At 38.2% G+C, this 19,438-nt stretch overlaps 2 protein-coding genes across 2 annotated transcripts; both read left to right on the forward strand.

The window, feature by feature from the left end:
• The first annotated feature begins 576 nt into the window (after nt 1–576).
• LOC133830875 (uncharacterized) lies at nt 577–2,628 on the forward strand. The gene is made up of 4 exons (XM_062260968.1): nt 577–627; nt 1,347–1,386; nt 1,903–2,004; nt 2,085–2,628. The coding sequence occupies exons 1-4, from the start codon at nt 577–579 to the stop codon at nt 2,324–2,326; spliced, it is 435 nt and encodes a 144-aa protein (XP_062116952.1). The 3' UTR covers nt 2,327–2,628.
• A 5,902-nt stretch (nt 2,629–8,530) lies between these two features.
• On the forward strand, nt 8,531–14,662 carry LOC133830880 (uncharacterized). Its single transcript, XM_062260981.1, has 6 exons — nt 8,531–8,730; nt 8,854–9,156; nt 9,245–9,676; nt 9,757–10,239; nt 10,330–10,442; nt 14,455–14,662. The coding sequence occupies exons 1-6, from the start codon at nt 8,653–8,655 to the stop codon at nt 14,660–14,662; spliced, it is 1,617 nt and encodes a 538-aa protein (XP_062116965.1). The 5' UTR covers nt 8,531–8,652.
• The last annotated feature ends 4,776 nt before the right edge of the window (nt 14,663–19,438 follow it).

The following is a 19,438-nucleotide window of genomic DNA, read 5'->3' on the forward strand; positions in this document are numbered from 1 at the left end:
ACAGATGTCACTTACATTGATGAGTTTTAGACCGCACACAAGCTCACAGCTTTAGAACCAGCAGCACAACAGTACAGTACAAAATACTCTACTATGTATAGCCAGTGAGTGGTCTATACTAGATGTTTAAAAGGCCCTTCTTCCTGAAGCTCTCTACAGTGTCCCTCAGACTCACTTCCAAGGGAATGAAGTTAATTCCCAAGTTTTTTACTTTCAAATTTGAAACTTGGTACTTTGGCTTGAGAGGCTCATTATCTTCACATCTATAAAACAGTACAATATTCATTAGATTTGATGCATAATACACTACAGAAGAAAATTTGAGATACATAGCTTTAAAATTATGACTTACTTGTCAGGAATGGTCAAAGAAGGGTATAGGTGTTGTATAATCTTCAAAGACTCTAAGATATGTACAACAGGTCCTGCTACACAGTATCTTCCACCAGCTGAAACAACTTCAAATGACATCGATAAATGGATAAACTCTATTGAGAAACGTTTGAGATCCTGCACTCAGAGGAAGACAGAACTCAATAAAACAAGTAGCAAAATTGTTGCTTCAACATGTCATTAATGAGTTTGTTCTCAAATATTAGTACACAGTCTCCTGTTTATTTTCTTCAGGTTAGTGGAATCAATTATAAAGTTACTTTATGACAATGTCATTCATACATTAACTGAACAACAATGTGTGAAACAGTAAAGAACTCAGTAAATTTACCATTTATTTGATTCAGAAGCAGATTTGCACTGGTTTTATTACTTGGTTGTAGGAGAGAACCAATTACAAACCCTGGATGAATGGTAACCAAATCCCATTTTCCTTAGCAAACTTCCAAGCAGCCTGCTCAGCTAGTGTTTTTGAAATCGTATACCAGCGCTGATACAAAAAAGAAAGATCGTGTAAAACATGAAAAATCCAATGTATATTGACAAAGAAAACTTTAGCCAATAGACATAGAGTATATTAGAAGGCAAAATGCAACATGAATTGATTGATATATAAGCAAGACTCAAATGTAGATAAAACTGGTAATCTTCCTTTTTATCAACACAACTAAAGAAGCCCGCCATGTAAATTATTGGGAAATCAGCTCCCAACAACTCGATAGTTAAAGTTGTTAAAATAGTTAAAATCTCTGTTATGACACTTAGTGCACCAAGGTTAGTTTAGTCTTTTTTCTTTTTTGATTCTGTACCCATAAAGGACTTGTATTTACTTGTAAATAGAGTTAAGAAAACAATTCAGATTGAATTGAGAGAGTGAAAGTGCTGAGAGAATTGTAAAGTGAGAGAGAGATGAAAACTGAAACCAAGATCAGCGTTCTTGGACTAAACTCAAGCTGAGTTTTTGGAGTGTTTTTCTCTGTAATATCCTAGGAGGTGCACTACACTTGTTCATGAACTGTAATCATTTGATTAGTGAGAATAACAACTCGGGGGAGTAGCTAGAAGTAGTTCAATTCATTGGGCTGAACCAGGATAAATTGGTGTGTTTGTTCCTTAATTTTCTGCATTTTTATTCTTGTTTTTCATCTGATAGTTCTCAAACTGTTTGAAGTTTTGTTTCAGTCATTTGATCAGTTGTTAATCTTACCTTACACAGTTTTAAATTGTTCTTTGAGTTTGTGTTGTGAATTTACAACAGTTCTTTAGAGTTAGTCTCCATCGTTGCTCAATGAATGGTTTCTTTAGAGTTAGTACCTGTCATGGATCTTCTACACTCCTCCATGTGAATTCTTCATAATTTACCTGTTTTCTACTATTTTTTAAATAATAAATAAAATACATTCATCAAATATTCTATAAATAATCAGTTTTTTTATTAAGTTTTATACATAATTATTGTTCTTTTCTCCCTAAAAAAATGTTTTCGCTTTCTTTCCCCATTTGACGTAGGCAGCCCTAACTCTCTAGCTCAGTCACGCTCAAACTCTCTCTCTCGGCAAACGTTGAAGAAGGGGTCTCTCAATCCATCTACCCAAACCCTTCGAGTCAAAGGTAAAAATCATATCTTTATGTATTAAAAGTGTGTTATAAACACTCGAACTTGATGCTGCTACTAAATTTGATGTGTACAGTAGAAGAAGAAACTCCAATTGGCAGAGGAAAAAGGGCGAAAGAGAAGAGAAGAGAAGAGATGTACCCGCAAACGCGGAGGCAGATAGCAGTGACGGCGGCGTTGTTCGTGGCAGGAGTGTCGTTCATGGGAGTGGGAGCTCACCTTGCCTACTCCAATGTCGAGGCCGAACAAGCTCGCCTCAAAGCTCGCCGGGATTTCGTCAAAGATCGCCTCAGAAAACTCATCGACGAGGACGACTAAACCTTGCAAGTAAACATAGAAAAACGACAGCATTTAGTACACTTTTGTTTGTCGTTTTTCTATGTTAACTGTCGTTTCTCAGTTCAACATACACAAACGACAAGATTTGCTAATACTTTCGTTTGTCCTGTTTCCATGTTATTGTCGTTTCTCAGTTTTCTCTTCTAAGTTTGTTCGTCGTTTTAATCCGATCATATCGTTTAAAGTGGCGGAACCACACTATGTCAAGAAGTGGCCACAATATGTATACTATAGTTAGTAGAACTTGTCAATAAAAATGTTAATGTAATGTTTATGAATAAGCATGTGTCTAAATGTTTTAAAATGAAAAAAATTAAAGAAAAAAAATCCTTTCAAATTTTAAAATATAATTTAAACGAAAATAGATTAGACCTTTTCCATGCTAATAGTTAATTTTTAAATTATATATGGTTGCATTATTTTTTATTTGCAAGTTATTTATGTTACACTCCGATTTCGAGATAAGAAGTTATGACTTAAAAAATTGGGCTCGTCAGGTGTGAGCTTGAAATATATGCGGTCGTCATATGATCCTACAGTCAGACCTCTTTGAAGTAAACAACGACCTCGATGATGTGTAGCCTCGAATATGCTCTGAGCTCGTAATGGCCATGGTATGACACTTGTATATATTTCTCTCTGATTGCCTTCAAGTGAGATGGCTCGAGCTCAGGGAGTGTAAGCTCGAATGTGACAACATCGTCAACACCTACTTGTTCCGAGCATAGGCAAAGCTAGGCGGCGAGCTCGTGATCGACTGATAGTCTCGGCGAGTTCAATGTCAACTGCTGATCTCGAAGATTTGATGAATCTCGTATCCGAGTTAATCAGTTACGTGTGAATATGTTTATTATTGTACAATCCCAATATTTAAGGGATATCATTTAATCTGTTATCTGATCCCCCATTTTATGGGACGTTTCCGTGTATGTAGGAAAAAATGTAGTAAATAGCATTATATTAATTGATTTACAGAATATATTCCCGAGATATGTGAGAATGAATTCTGCAACCTTCTCTATAAATAGACAAGGAAGAACCATTTTGATAACTCTACAAAATAGAGTTATTTTACCACTTTTTATGTGATAATTGTTGCTTAATTCTTGAGTTTTTAATTGATTTATTAAGTTTTAAAGTAATTTTGAATTTATTGAGTTTATTTTGATTTTATATATTTTTGTGTGTTTTTATAGTTATTTTATTGTAAAATGTTGTAGTTAAATATTTGAATTATTATTGTTTAATTTGCACTACAACAAATTCTACTTTCAATGACTCCCTACAATGTCTTACACCATTGGTGTAAGACATTAAAAATTAGAAGGGATTTTAAATGGCTAATGGTGTAAGACATTGAAAGTGCATATTAATGGTTACAATTGGAAGACATTAAAAATAGTGGAAGACGTTGGAAATAGGCTGGTAGTGATTTATGGGTACATCCAACGTCTCCCACTGGGAGACGTGCCACGTGTCCCACGTCTCCCAGTGGGAGACGTTGGATGTCTCCTCTTATAAATCACTACCAAATCAGCCTTCTTCTTCCTCACACGAACCCGAGAGCACAAACCAGAGAAGAATTGGGCGATTTGGGGCTGCGTTTTTAGGGTTTTAAGGTAAGTTTTTTTTTATTTTCTTGATTTTTAGTTAATTATTTTGCAAATAAATCATAGGTTTTGCATTAGGATGAGTAATATACATGATTTTGTGTTAGTTTTACATTTTTATGCATTTTTTTATATACATTGTATGTTTTTGTGGTTTTTCAATGGAAGTTTTTAGGGATTTATGATTTTATAGTTTTTTTTTTAATTTAACCTATCACATTGTATATATTTCATTAGAGTATATATGTTCATGATTTTTTTAAATTTTTATCAATTTTTATTTCGAAATTTAGATATATTTTTGTATATTTGAATTTTTTTTTTAAATTGTAACTATTTTGTTATATATATAGTTATGTTAAAATAAATTTTTTAAATAATTTATAAAATAGAAATATATTAAAATTTTTATGTTTTTGTTTATTATTAAGTTTTTAGGTTATGAAATTTTATATTGATTTTTTGTTGAGGTTATAATTAGCGGCACATTGAGATTTTTTTTATTTGTTTACCAATATCATTTACTATTATTAGATATTTAGTGATATTTGTTTAGTAATGTTTAACATATTAATTAATTTAATTTCATAGGTTATGATTTTTGTGGTGAGATTTTAGAGAGTATTTTGCATCAAAATTCCAATATCAATCACACATTTGAGGTAATTAAGTTTCTAAAATTACAATAATACGTTATATATTGCTAGATATTTAGTGATGTTTTATTTATTATTTATTAATTTAATTTTATTGGTTTGTGGATTTAATAGCGAATTTGATTACTAAGTGAAGTAACTTTGCTAGCTTTTGGATTAAAGATTGCAAGAGGTACATATATATTCTCTTACTTCTACTTTTAATATTATTAAACAAATGTTAGAGGAGTTTGAATATCTTAAATATTCATCCATAGTGAAGTAGGTTCTGAGATTAAAATTGTGTGCTGCGGTGATAACGGAAGGTTGAGAACTTGTGTGTATTAGTGAAGTAGGTTCTGATAAATTTTACTGTGTGCTGCGGAGCTATAAGGAATAAACTTATTGTGTGTTGTTTGAATTGTTTGTTTTGCTATTCACATGCAGATGGTTAGGTCACTATTATAGGGGAAATGCTGCCCGATTTTATCTAGGATAATAAACAATTAGTTTTATATAGACATTCTATAAGGAAGAAACTTATTGTATGTTGTTTGAATTGTTTGTTTTGATATTCACATGCAGATGGTTAGGTCACTATTATAGGGGAAATGCTGCTCGATTTTATCTAGGATAATAAAAAATTAGTTTTATATAGACATACAACTTTATCACGTGCTTATTTAGTGTTGTTTCTTTTCTTTTCCATAGACATAGGAGAATATATGGATAAACAATGGATGTCAGCGAATAGGTTATCTGCGGAATTTAGGAACGGGGTCGATTTGTTCTTAAGGTTTTGTTCAGAAAATGTGAAAGACCCAAATTTTACTTATTGTCCATGTCTTAAGTGTGGAAATGTTAAAAAGATGGATCTTAAAAAGATTAAAGAACACTTATATTTCAATGGGATCGACAAGAGTTACACAATTTGGTATTACCATGGGGAGATAGCTCCGATCGCTCCAACTCTGCCAAGTAGACCAAAAGGAGTGAGGAGGAATATATTGGAGGAGAACTGGGATCCATTAGATGAAATGATTGACGACGCACATTATGGATCAGGAGTAGACCCAAATAAGTTTGAGACACTCCTTAATGATGCTGAGAAACCAATTTACCCTGGTTGTACAAGATTTACAAAATTATCTGCGCTGCTTAGGTTGTACAATCTAAAAGCTAAACATGGCTGGAGTGATAAAAGCATTACTGATTTATTTGGTTTCTTGAAGGAGTTATTGCCTGAAGTTAATGAAATTCCAATTTCATTTTATGAGGCAAAGAAGACATTATGCTCATTAGGCATGCAGTACGAAAAAATTCATGCATGTCCTAATGATTGCATATTGTATCGAAATAGTTTTGCAGACGCGAAATCGTGTCCTACTTGTGGTGAGTCACGATGGCAAATGAAAAGAAATGGTGACGATGTCAAGGAAGGAGTACCTGCCAAAGTTTTGTGGTACCTTCCGCCAATTCCTCGTTTCATCCGATTGTTTAGAAATGCCGAACATGCTAAAAGTTTGTCGTGGCATGCTAATGAAAGAATAAAGGATGGTAAATTAAGACATCCAGCTGACACCCTTGCTTGGAAGAGAGTTGATTTGAAGTGGCCTTCTTTTGAAAATGAATCTCGTAATATTCGTCTAGGTCTTTCGACTGATGGGTTTAATCCACACGCATCCCTTAGCAGTAAGTATAGTTGTTGGCCTGTTATGCTTGTTATTTACAATCTACCCCCATGGTTGTGTATGAAGAGAAAGTTTACAATTTTGACCTTGTTGATATCAGGACCTAAACAACCTGGTAATGATATTGACGTCTATCTAGCTCCTCTTATAGATGACTTGAAAACTTTGTGGGATGAAGGGGTTAAGGTTTATGATGCATATAGGCAGGAAGAATTTAATCTTAGAGCGGTCTTATTGTGGACAATTAATGACTTTCCTGCTTATGGAAATTTATCTGGGTTTAGTGTGAAAGGATATAAAGCTTGCCCCGTTTGTCAAGAAAAAACATGTTCTGAATACTTGAAACACTCTCGGAAAATATGTTATATGGGACATAGGAAGTTCTTGCCTAATACGCATAAACTTCGGACTTGGAAGAAGGCATTCAATGGTAAACAAGAGTTTGAAGAGGCTCCTGAGCCATTGAATGGGATCCAAGTACTTGAGAAGATGTCTAAAATTGTGTTCAAGTTAGGGAAGCCCAAAGTTCGTACACCTACAAAGATGAAACGTAGTCGCAAGGCCAAGGTTGTGGAAGAGCCAAAAGGGTGTTATAAAAAGAAATCTGTTTTCTTTGAACTTGAATATTGGCCTTTCTTACTTATACGTCATAATTTAGATGTTATGCACATAGAGAAAAATGTATGTGATAGTTTGATTGGCACTTTGTTGAATATTCCTGGGAAAACTAAGGATGGAATTAAGGCTAGACAAGACTTGGTTGCAATGGGTATAAGGGATGAATTGACTCCAAAACCAGATAAGAGACGAACATATTTACCTCCTGCAGCTTACACTCTTACTAAAGAGGAAAGAATGGAAATTTGCAGATGTTTGTTTAATATAAAAGTTCCAGACGGATATTCCTCAAATATAAGGTCATTGGTAGACATGAAAAGTTGTATTCTGACTGGCATGAAATCTCACGATTGTCATATTCTAATGCAACATTTGCTACCAGTGGCCATTCGATCTGTGTTGCCTAGGAGAGTTCGAGATGTAATCACAAGGTTATGCTTGTTTTTCAAGTCACTGTGTTGTAAGGTGATTGATCCACTAAAGTTACCTAAGTTAAGAGATGAAATTGTTGAGGTATTGTGTGAGTTGGAGAAATATTTCCCGCCGGCATTTTTTGATATAATGATCCATTTGACAGTTCACTTGGTTAGAGAACTAAGATATTGTGGCCCAGTTTATTTAAGATGGATGTATCCATTTGAGCGATATATGAAGATTCTTAAGGGGTATGTTAGGAATAGAAGTCGGCCGGAAGGATGTATCGTCGAATGTTATATTGCAGAAGAGGCAGTTGAATTTTGTTCTGAATACATGACTGGTGTACAGAAAATTGGGTTAAATGATGTTGAAAATGTTGAGATTCAGAGTCGTCGTGGTAGCGTTGTATGCACAGTAAGTCGAGATCTTCTAGATGAAGCGCATCGTCTTGTGTTGCAGAATATAAGTGAAATTCAACCTTATATCGAGTGAGTTATACTCATATAATACATTAAGTTTAAGTTGTATAATTTCGTATATTCAATTGTTTAACAACATATTTATAATTGAAGGGAACATTTTAATTGGATAAAGACCAAATTTCCATCCAAGTCAAGGAACTCAAAATGGTTACAAGACGAACATTATCGAACTTTTAGTAGTTGGATAGAACAAAAGGTAAATTGTGTTGATTATTGAAAGTTGTCATTAATTAGTACTTAATTACAAGGTGACATTTTTTGTTGTTTTTGGTATGTTGATTTGATAGGTTGTGTCAGAATTACAAAACACATCAAATAAGGTTTCAGACATTGTTAAGTGGATTTCTCGAGGACCTTCAGTTAATGTCATCAAGTTTCCATCATACATGATTAATGGTACTATATTTAACACTAGGGAGCGCGATAACAACAGAAACACACAAAACAGTGGTGTTAGCCTTGTTGCTAAAACTGTGCAAGTCTCTAGTGCAAAAGATAAAAATCCAGTTGAATGTGATATGACTTTTTATGGAGTAGTTAATGAAATTTGGGAGTTAGATTATATCACAACTCGAGTACCTGTTTTCTTTTGTGATTGGGTGAAAAGTGACAGCGGCATAATATATGAAGATTTTGGTTTCACATTAGTTAATCTAAATCGAATTGGGCACAAATCTGATTGATTTATATTAGCTTCACAAGCGAAACAAGTATTTTATGTGAATGATCCTTCAGACAACCAATGGTCAATTGTTCTTCCAACGCAAACAAGAGAATGGAACATTAAAGATGGTGATTTACATGATATACCTCTCGGAGAAGAACTTGTCACATTCACCGCAATAGAAGATAATGACGAAGTTGATGATGATTGTATTTGTTTCCGTGAAAATGGTGAAGGATTGTGGGTTGATGATAATGGGTCTTGAGGTACCATTTAATAGGTTTCATATGTTTATGATATGTGAAATTCTTAGTTGTTATCACAATGTGTTTCATCTTTTGATTATGAGTGTCCAAAATTGTTATGATAATGATATTTATGTTTCACAGATGGAGGCTGATCCTTTTGGTGGTAGTTCTGATGAGGGAGAGCAACGCCCTAATTCTCAGTCAGTGGAGCAAGAAAATAAATCTGTGAGAGGACGTACATGGATGTCTAGAAACACCAAAAAAAGGAGTGAAGGACATCTTACTCCTGTTGAATACAATGAGTATGGTCAACTAGTGGGTGGATCTAGAAGTAATGTTTCATCACAGCTTGGATCAGTTGTTCGAGCAACTGTGTCCATCAACATTAACAGTTGGAAAGATGTTAGTGTGGTGGATAAAAATAAAATATGGGACACAATGAAGGTATATTTTTATTAATTATATTTCATTTAATGTTTTTAAAATATATATTATTTTGATAATATGCTTCTTATTACTTTCAAACTTGCAGAAAACTTATGATTTGGACCCCAAACAAAAGCAACAGATGTTGAAGGATGCGGGAAAGTACTTCCGAAATTGGAAGACTAATCTTACTAGGGTACACGTTTACGACGCTTTGAAAAAATACCCAAATGAGTTCCCGCCAGCTTTGCCATTTGGATTTGAGAATGTCATAACTCCGGATGAATGGTTAGCGTTTGTGAACTCAAGATTAACTCCCGAGTGGCAAAGAAAGAGAGAGGAGATGCAAAATTATCGAGCACTGAATAAATACAATCACAACCTCTCTAGAGGAGGCTATGTGCGTATTGAAGAGATGTTAATGGAACAAAGTGGGAAAAGTCTGACTGAACTTGATAGGGCAGATTTATGGAGCATGGGTCGTCGGAATGCAAAAGGAGAGCTAATTGGAGAGGCCTCTGAGATTCAAAAAAATATTGTAAGTGCTCATATTTAATAATGTTGATATGTCAAATTATTAGCTTATATATATAACTTTATGTGAATATTGTTTCACAGGATCATTACCGGCAACTCCAAGCTGAGGGTAAATGGGCACCTGATGGCCCTGATGATGTGCTGACGAGGGCGTTGGGCACTCCTGAGCCTCGAGGACGTGTTAGGGCTGGAGGACACGGTGTGTCCCGCTCAGTATATTGGAATACTCCAACACCTACCTCAACGAAAAATAAATCAAAAGCCTCTTCTTCGAATGACGACATTAGAAAGGAATTTGAAGAAAGATTTCGAAAACAAGAAGAAGAGCATCGTCAACAAGCACAACGCCTAGAAGAGCGCCTTCAACAACAAGATGAGCTCTTGAGAAAATTATTGGCCCAACAGAGCGGGTCAGGATCTAACGTTGGAGTCCCACCAGCGCCATCATCATACTATGTGCCCGACCCACCAGTGCCACCAGCGCAGGCGTCCTACTATACTCCGGACCCAGTAGTGCCTCAAGCAGAACACCACATTGTTGCACTACAACCGCTTTTGCAAGAGGTAATTAAACTTTCTTGAATATTCTGAAACCAAATAAATTTCTTTACTGCTTCAACATGATTATTTGTATATAATATGTTTCTTATGCAGGGCCGAGCATGCCAATTAGCAATTGGTTCGGTTTCAAACATTGTTGCATCAGGTACACTCATTGAAAGAGAGGCAGGCAACAACTTCCAAGTTATGATTACGAGTGTTCTTAAGCCAACCTGTCCTCTCCCTTTTGCATATCCTGATTTGGACATGTACATAGTTGCTCAGGCCATTGGGACGCCAATAGCGTGGCCTAAGGATTTTGTCATTATATCTGAAGATGTAACTCATGAGGTGATGCCATGTTTTTACATAATTATCTTTACAATTCTATATTTGTTTGTAATTTTTTTAATTGTTGATATAATTGTATATAGACTCCCTCTACAAGTAGGACCAGATCACAACGACCAAGAGCTCCATCAACACAACAACCTCGAGAAAGAAGACGACAACAAACTCCTCCAACACAATTGGCCCAAACTCCATTGGAACGATTACAGAATATCGTATCTCATTGGGATGATGGCGAGTGTGTCAATCTAGGCATAGAGTCTGAAGTTTTTGATCAGGATATGTCTCACTGTTATATATTTAAGGATGACATACTTTAGTTTGCTCGAAAGGAGAAGATTGGACAAGCAGTACTCGTCAGCTACATGAGGTATATATCTGACAAATAAGTTTGCTCATTTAATTTTCTAATTTGATTTATTCATTCATATAACAATTTTTCATATTTTTGTATTAGGTTCATTTACAGATATGTGGTACAACAAGGTCGCCAAAATAAGTTTTTATTTGTCAATCCTAATATCGTCGCCACTCAAGGGAGTTCATTCGACGATCGTGTTCAGAATCTGTTCAGACGTTGCAATGACGTAAAATCAAAAGAACAAGTTATGCTTGTCCCTTGGAACCATGGGTAAGTTTAAAAACTTGTCATTTTTCCGACCCATATCAATAATTTCTTTGTTTAACATTTGAGCTATAATTTTTTTGTTTTTCTTATACAGTGAACATTGGATGTTGCTTATTTTGGCACCATATGCATATCATGTTTATTGTTGTGATCCGGTGAATTCAGAGCTAAATAACCGTGAGGAGATTGTATCAGTGATCGTGAGCGCTTTCAATCTTTTTTTCTCTATGAATCTTCCTGATGTCGAGATCCCTGATACTCTACGCATTAAGCAACCTCAGGTAAGTAACTTTAGCAGAAATTTTTGAACATTTATAATAATTAAGTAGAATAATATGTATGCATTTTTTAAAAAGTTTCAATTTAATAATAAATTACTCATATTTTTAAATAATTAGTGTCCACACCAACCGGACAATGTGGCATGTGGATACTACTTAATGAGGATGTTGAAGGATTTGATTGAGCATGCGAGTCCTGGGCATTACTTGAGAACGGTATTATTAATTAAAATTTACAAATTATTTTTGAAACTATAAATGTAATCAAATAATTAATTAATATATTTTACTTTATATTTCTTGCAGCTAACAAGCACATCATATACAGAGGCACAAATTGATGAGTTGCGACAAGAATGGGCGACATATATGTTGCCGATAATCCAAAGTTACCGACCTCGTTGATAGGTTTTTTTTTTTAATTTTTTAACTCTTTCTTCATACACAATGCAATATTTGTTCATTTTGAATATTTCTAACAAATATTGTATTTCTTGTATATATCTAACAAATATATTTTTTTCTTCCAATTTAATTGATTATTAAATTAATTTAAATTTAGATTAAAATAATTTAAATTTAAATTAATATTATTTAAATTTAATTAATTATTAAATTAATTTAATAATATTAAATTAATTAATATTAATTATTCAATTTAAATTAATAATATTAATTATAAATTTATTTAATTTATTTTTTTTAAATGTGGGAGACTTTCAATGTCTCCCATTAGGAGAGGTGGGAGACTTTCAATGTCTCCCATTGGGAGACGTGGGAAGTCACTCACCTCTCCCAATGGGAGACGTGGGATGTCTCCTAGGGACTTCCCACGTCTCCCATTGGGAGAGGTGAGTGACTTCCCACGTCTCCCAATGGGAGAGGTGGAAAGTCAACGTTTGACTTTCCACCTCTCCCATTGGGAGACGTGGGAAGTGAGGCACGTCTCCCAACGGGAGACGTGGGATATATACCTACAATGACCCTAGCAACAACGTCTCACTAAGTGGGAGACATTGTAGACTTCCAATGTCTCCCAATTAAAGTCATAAAACATCTATTTTGTTGTAGTGTTGAGGTAAAAAAATGTTGTATTATTGAACTTAAATATTAAATATAAATTAAGTTTTTATTAATATTTTCATGGAACTTATGTTGTATATTTGATTATTAAAAATATTTAGTTTTAATTTAATTTATGTTTTTTTATAGGAAATATGTTGTATTTTTTCTCTTGAAAAAGCAAGAAAAAATGAAGGAAAAATAGCATTTTTGAGAAGAAAGAAAGAGCCTCCATGGCCTAAGCTTCAGCAGCCATTCGGCCCATCACCTACTCAGCTGCCCTAGCCCAACGCCTGGCCCGTTTGCCACTCCAGCTGAAGCAGTTCCCTCACTCGTTCGGCCCAACGAAGCCCGCCTCTGCCCAAGCCCGAAGCCCAACTCGCCAGCCTTCCTGGCACTCCATCGGGCCAGCTGTACTCCAATGCCTGGCCAAGTCCACCAACTGAACCCCTGCCACCCGAGGCCTTGCTACAGCCCAGCCAAAGGCACTCCCTTCCCAGCTGCACCACCAAAGTCCTCAGCTGCCACCAGCCCACTTGGGCCTGCCATCTTTCCCAAGCCCACCTGCCATCAACCACAAAGCCACCTTCCTTGAGCCCACAAATTGTCCCCTTGTCCCACAATGTCCCAAAGTAACATTTTTTACCCAAACTTTTCTACACATTTTATCTCAAAACATCATCATTACACCTTATAATTTACCCCTATTTGCCATATTATAATTAATTAAATTAATTTAATCAATTTAATTAATTTAAATTGATTATTTTAATACCTTTTTTTGGCTATAAATAAGGGAGTTTAGTGCTTAATTTTGGGAGGGGAGGTTACACTACAATTTTTACACTTTCAAGACATCTCTATTCTCTTCATCTTCTTCTCTTCTTTTTTTGTTTGTTAATTTTCTATGTATTTTTAGAGGAATAATTTGGGGGTTTTCCTCCAAATTTTCCTAGTTATGTTTGTAATTTTTTTGTTTGTATTTAATATTCTAGTTATGAGTTTCTAATCTTTTTAAGATTATTAAGGTGATGATGAAACAATATGTAACTAGATAGTATTTATTTTGTATGTTGATTTCCCATTTTGTGCAATAAAGTTTATGGATTTTCTTCTTCAAGTATTTTCTTTCATCTTAAATATCTTGAAGTTTTAATAAAGTTATTATTATTTCTTACGTATATGTTCTTCAAAGTAATAGTTATGTTTAGTAGTTCTAATGGTCCAAGGTTTTAGAGTAGTTGGGTCATTACAGTTGGTATCAAAGCAACGGTCCATTTGCATGAAGTTCTCCTTGATACACACGCTCAAGCTCCGAATCTAACCGCCAATGTAAGTGTTTATGTTATAATTGTTATGATTATGTGTTTAGTTAATGTTTTAGCCCTTATGTTTTCAGTTAAGAATATTTCTAAATTAGTTTATTTTATTTATTATCTTTGCATTTATGATTGTACTTAGTGAAAACATTTTTCCAAATTAATATCATTGTTATTTTTGAATAACATGTTTGAGTTTGATTTTCTTTTACAATCATAATAAATAATAAATTTAATAAATAATGACCAAGTTCGGTGAGGGTGGATACAAATCAATGGACCGGGTTCTATATTGAGAGATAGGGGGCCATAGTAGTGGGAACGATTTTACTGATCTCAGCCCTCCCTCAATATGGTTAACTTTGGAACAACGACGAGTTTCGAGCCTGAGTCATATAGGATGAATAGAAACAGACTTAGAACATAATAAAGACGACTTATTTTTCTAAGTTTAGAAACACACCCTAATTATAAAGAATGCTTATATAATTCTTTTCATAAGAAGTCATAATTAATAGGTCCGAGTTATGTTTACTTAGATTAAATTTTTCCTTAGAGCCTGTTAGGGTAAGTTCTTATATGTTTCCTCGACTATTAGAACTTTATCAAAGATGTCGGTCAGAAGGTCAGCACGCACCAATGCCAATGCCTCCAGTGTCACTCCTGAGACTTATGAAGCCCCTCTAGTTCGAAGAAGGGGAAGGCGTGCAACCAATGCTACTACTAATGAAAGTGCGCTGCCACCGGTTGACAACACTGCAGAAATTGTCAGACTTCAACAGCAAGTGGAGGAATTACTGCAGTAACAGCGACAGCAGACTCAGCCTGAGACTCAGCCCCAGCCGCAACCACAGCCTCAGCAAATGGCTGAAGCAAGTAGGTCCTTATGGGGGATGGCCAATGGCGAAAAAGCCAAGTATAACGAGAGTGATCATCTACAATAGTTAAGAAATATCAATATCCTTCTCTAGTGTCATGCATAAAAGGTCCCCATATATCAATATGTATTAAGGGTTTATACTTTTTTGGACCCTATGTTTTTTCCCATTACCTGTTTAGACCCTGTGTTTTGACAAATTACTTTTTGGACCCTATGTTTTGTAAAATGGTTAAAATATTCCTAAACCCGATTTTGGTCAATGTTATTTCAACTAAAATCACAAATAATTTACCAAACTAACAATTCAGAACAAAAATAAAATCATTCTGCTTAAAAACTGTGTTGTTATATTCAATTTTTTTTCATCAAAATTAAGTTTAGGGTTCTATTTTAACCATTTTACAAAACATAGGGTCCAAAAAGTAATTTGTCAAAACACAGGGTCCAAACAGGTAATGAGACAAAACACAGGGTCCAAAAAGGTATAAACCCATGTATTAAATCAAAAATAGAATTGGAAATATGGCTATTTGAGGGAAAAGACAATTTTCTTTGTTTTGCTATGTACGCCCTAAATTCTCCACGGGCTATTAATAGGCTTAAGTATGGCATAATTGTGTATCAACCACGAGGATGATGTGTGCCCCGGAGCTACTACTCCCAGGTCCCACCTCTTTAGCTCGAGGTAACCACAGGTTCACTGGAGTTGCTAAGGAGTCGGGTCCGGAGTATGGACACCGCGGACTAAGAAGACGTCCAGCTCGAGGTACGGGCTTGAGTTGGCGTCTGTGACCCCTTATAAAGTCAACCACGCAATGTAAACGTGTATATATCAAGCATCACGTGTCTGATGTGTCCATGAATTCTCGGATACGTAGCCTAAACGTGCATGTTCAGGCACCCACGACTGGGTTAGGCCGTGCGGCCCATTATCCCCCTTACCTATTGATTAGACCTCACTTCATTTGTCAGGTTTTAGGAATTAATCATGAATGTCATAGAGATGACATGATGGGTAAGAAGGTCACGGGATGACCCCCTTTGCCAACCCCCAGGTGCCATCTCCTATAAATATGGAGAGCCTAGAAGTTGCAAGGGGTTGGACTCTATTTATGTAAAGAAATACTCTGTAAAGAATACCAAAAACTACCAATAATATTGGCTGGTGGAGTAGAAGGATTTTAACCTTTGAACCACCTAAAAAAAGTGTTTTGCACTACCGATTTATTTTAAGATTACTCGTCTGTTTTGGTTCAATACTTAGCACTAATCCCACTCTCTTATTTTCTTAATTACCTGTTGGCAAAGAACCGCGTCAATAGTTTGGTGTTTTCATCGAGAGCCTGTCAGATTGGTGCTATCCCAAATACCCAACCATGGTGGTCACTCGCTCGAGACATGGTAACGAGGCGGACCAATGTGATGAGCAGGAGGCTCATCATGCCGCCATTTCGGATGACAGAAACCCTGAGGTTCAACAGCAGCCGGGCAAGCAGCCAATAGGCCAAGATGATACTGGAAGTTTAGCTCCCCGACCGCCTAATCCAAACCCAGGTTTTTACACGACGGTGGAAATGGAGAATGCTCAGCTGAGGAGTCAGCTGGCAAAAGCTAACCAGCAGATTAAGGAGGTGTTGGCCCGACTAACCCCTCTTACAACCGACGTTAACGTCGGAAAGAGGCAAGGCGAGACTCATAAGTCCCGTCGGGGTAATCGGCCCAGGCCTAGCCAGTCGGCCAGACCCCTGACATCCAACTCTACTCTCTCATCGCACCACCGAGAGACAACCTTCGAAGAACTACCTAGAGCCGAGCAGCAGTATAGTCGATCGGTCCGAACTTCAACTCCCAGCTCACTACCACCCTCGAGTGCACCCAGGAGGGCTCGAGGGAATTCTAGAAGGAGATCCGAGGAGGGCTCATAGTGACAGCCCGTCCCGACCAGTCGTCCTGCGCCCCGCTCAGATCGCCGAGCGCAAGACCCGCAGGTTGGCAGAGCCGAAAGGCCCCTACCTAACCTCATCCGCTCTGACGGGACCAGGATTGCATCCCCGATCAGACATCCTCCTTCACCGATAAGATATCTGTCTCCTCCTCGACCTGTCCGAGATGTTCCAGCTTATGGGAGCAGCAGGAGAAACCTACCCTCCGCAGGACCTTCCCATCGTGGCAGGGTGCCCAGGGAAATCTCGGATCCTCATCCCCAGAGGCGGGCTCCAAGCTTCTCAAACGGGAGCTATTGGACCGGAAGCCGCCGCAGTGACCTTTCTGGCGGAGACCTGCACCAATGCCTAAGCTCGGCGCAAAGTCCTCAAACCACCCCGAGGGGGGATCTTCGAGATCGTCTTACCTCTCAAAGGGGAGACCCAGCAGGAAATGGCGGCCGTGCTCGCCCAAGGGAAGACCTGTCTGAGGTCCGCGACAGCAGGAATGTCCCATAAAACCTTTCTCAAGATAGGAGGGACGATAACCCGCCAAACGTGTACAATGGATCTGGAGCTGTTGAATAGCCTCAGAATAACCAAGGAAATCAGGACAAAACCCTTGAGCGCCTGGCTCAGATGGAGGAGCTAATGAGGAAGCTCCTGTCAGAGAGAGAAAAAGACGAATATGATTCAGGGGACGAACTTGAGCTCTTCGCCCCCAGCATAGCAGCTACGGTGTATCCGCCCAGTTTCCGTATGCCGCACTTGTCCAAGTTCAACGGAGACGGAGATCCATCAGATCATCTGGGCATGTTCAATACTTTGATGATGGCCCACAACATTGGTCCCGAGCTAAGATATCTAATATTTCCATCCACATTGACTGGGTCGGCCAGGCAGTGGTTCAAGCAGAATAAAAAACAGTCAATAAGCTCGTGGAAAACTTTCTCTACTGACTTCAAAAGAGCATTCCGAGCTTCCCAGGCTACCCGCGTCAAAGCCGATTCCCTGGCGAACGTAAGGCAACAACCCGACGAGCCTCTGAAGGCTTACCTGAGTAGATTTGCGAACGTCGCTTCTCAGGCCAGAGACGCAGATGACAGCTCTAAGCTCATGGCTTTGAGAACTGGAATCCTCGTCGGAGGGGGACTCTGGAATGAGATACAGAGAAAGGGAGTTAGTTCCGTAAACGAATTCCTGAATAGGGCCCAGGGGTGGATCAACTTGGAGGAGGCCCAAGCCTCAGCTGCGGGAACCAGCCAGGTCCCTGAGCAGCCCGCTGGATTGGGAACGGAGGCTGTGACAGCGACCCAGAACGTTACACAGAATAACCAGTTTGGAGGTAAGAGAAAGGGGAACAGCGAGGGCAACCAGCACGGCCCAAAGAAGAATAAGTCGGAGAAAAATTTAAGCCGGTCTACACGACTTATACGGAGCTCACCCACTATAGGGAAAACATCTTCCTAGCAAACTCTGCTCGTCTCCCCTGGAAGAAGCCGGAGCCGTTAAAGCACCAGAAGGGGAAGCGAGACCCCTCCAAATTTTTCCGTTTCCACAACGTCGTTGGCCACAATACTGATGACTGTAGACACCTGAAGGATGAGATTGAGACTCTCATTCGAGCCGGCCCGTTGGCTCAGTACGCGCGAAACAGAGTTCCCGCAGCCCCTCCAGCTCCGGAAGTCCCGGTCAATCAGTCCGGGTCTCGGATAGATCAGGACGCCCCTCCTCCAGTGATAGGAGGAGAGATCTCCACAATCTCTGGAGGTCCTCATTTGGCTGGCACGAGCAGAGGTGCCCAAAAGAGGTACGTCAATGAACTTAAGGCTCATAATGGAGTGGAGTTCGTCCCCGAACGGCATCTGTCGAAGCAGCAGCAATTGGAGAGGCAACCGATCATTTTTACCGAAGAAGATGCCAGTCATGTTCAGTTCCCTCATAACGACCCTCTAGTCGTAGCAGTGCAGCTCGCCAATTGGAGGGTTAGGAGAGTGCTGGTCGATAGTGGGAGCTCGGTAAACCTTCTATTCCGATCCACGCTGTAGATTATGGGATTGTCTGTCGCCGAGCTGAAAGCAACCTCCATGATGCTTTATGGTTTTTCTGGAGAAGGATCAGTGGCTATAGGGACGATCGAGCTGGTGATCACCTTGGGAGAAGGACCTCGGACAGTCTCAAAACTCCTTGAATTCGTGGTCATTGACTGTCCTGCCGCGTACAATGCCATTTTGGGTCGACCTACACTTATGGCTTTTGAAACCATCACCTCCATCCGCCACCTCGCGCTGAAATTCCCTTCTTCCATGGGGATATGCACGGTCTGTGGCGATTAACTTGCTGCCAGGGAATGCTACAGCATTTCCATGAAGGGAAAATTAAAACCCGGGCAATTAACGATGACCGTCCAAGGCGGAAATGAGGAATCTCAGGAACTTTTGTCTAATCCTGAGATTGAAAAACCTCAGAGCGCCGAAAGGGAAAATATCGTCCTAAGTGATGATATTGACCCCAGGATAGGTGAGGATAAATCCGAGCTCCAAGCTATTGAAGAACTCGAGGAGGTAAATATCGATCCATAGGATCCCTCACGACTGGTTAAGCTCGGGAAAAACCTCTGTGGCAAGAGGAAGGCGGAGCTGATCAAGTTCCTGCAGGAGAACCTGGATGTGTTCGTATGGTCACACGAGGACATGGTGGGAATCAGTCCAAATGTCATCATGCACACCCTTCATTTGGATAAGAGCGTTCCTGCGAAGTCCTAGAAGCAGAGGCGCCTG

This window comes from Humulus lupulus, chromosome 4, assembly GCF_963169125.1.
Source record: "Humulus lupulus chromosome 4, drHumLupu1.1, whole genome shotgun sequence".
Lineage (NCBI taxonomy): Eukaryota > Viridiplantae > Streptophyta > Magnoliopsida > Rosales > Cannabaceae > Humulus > Humulus lupulus.

Coding starts and splice junctions, on each gene's coding strand:
- LOC133830875 (XM_062260968.1), top strand. CDS start 577: ATGAGTTTGTTCTCAAATATTAGTACACAGTCTCCTGTTTATTTTCTT. Junction 628..1,346: donor CTCCTGTTTATTTTCTTCAG/GTTAGTGGAATC, acceptor ACTAAACTCAAG/CTGAGTTTTTGGAGTGTTTT. Junction 1,387..1,902: donor TCTCTGTAATATCCTAGGAG/GTGCACTACACT, acceptor CATTTGACGTAG/GCAGCCCTAACTCTCTAGCT.
- LOC133830880 (XM_062260981.1), top strand. CDS start 8,653: ATGACGAAGTTGATGATGATTGTATTTGTTTCCGTGAAAATGGTGAAG. Junction 8,731..8,853: donor TGATGATAATGGGTCTTGAG/GTACCATTTAAT, acceptor TATGTTTCACAG/ATGGAGGCTGATCCTTTTGG. Junction 9,677..9,756: donor CTGAGATTCAAAAAAATATT/GTAAGTGCTCAT, acceptor ATTGTTTCACAG/GATCATTACCGGCAACTCCA.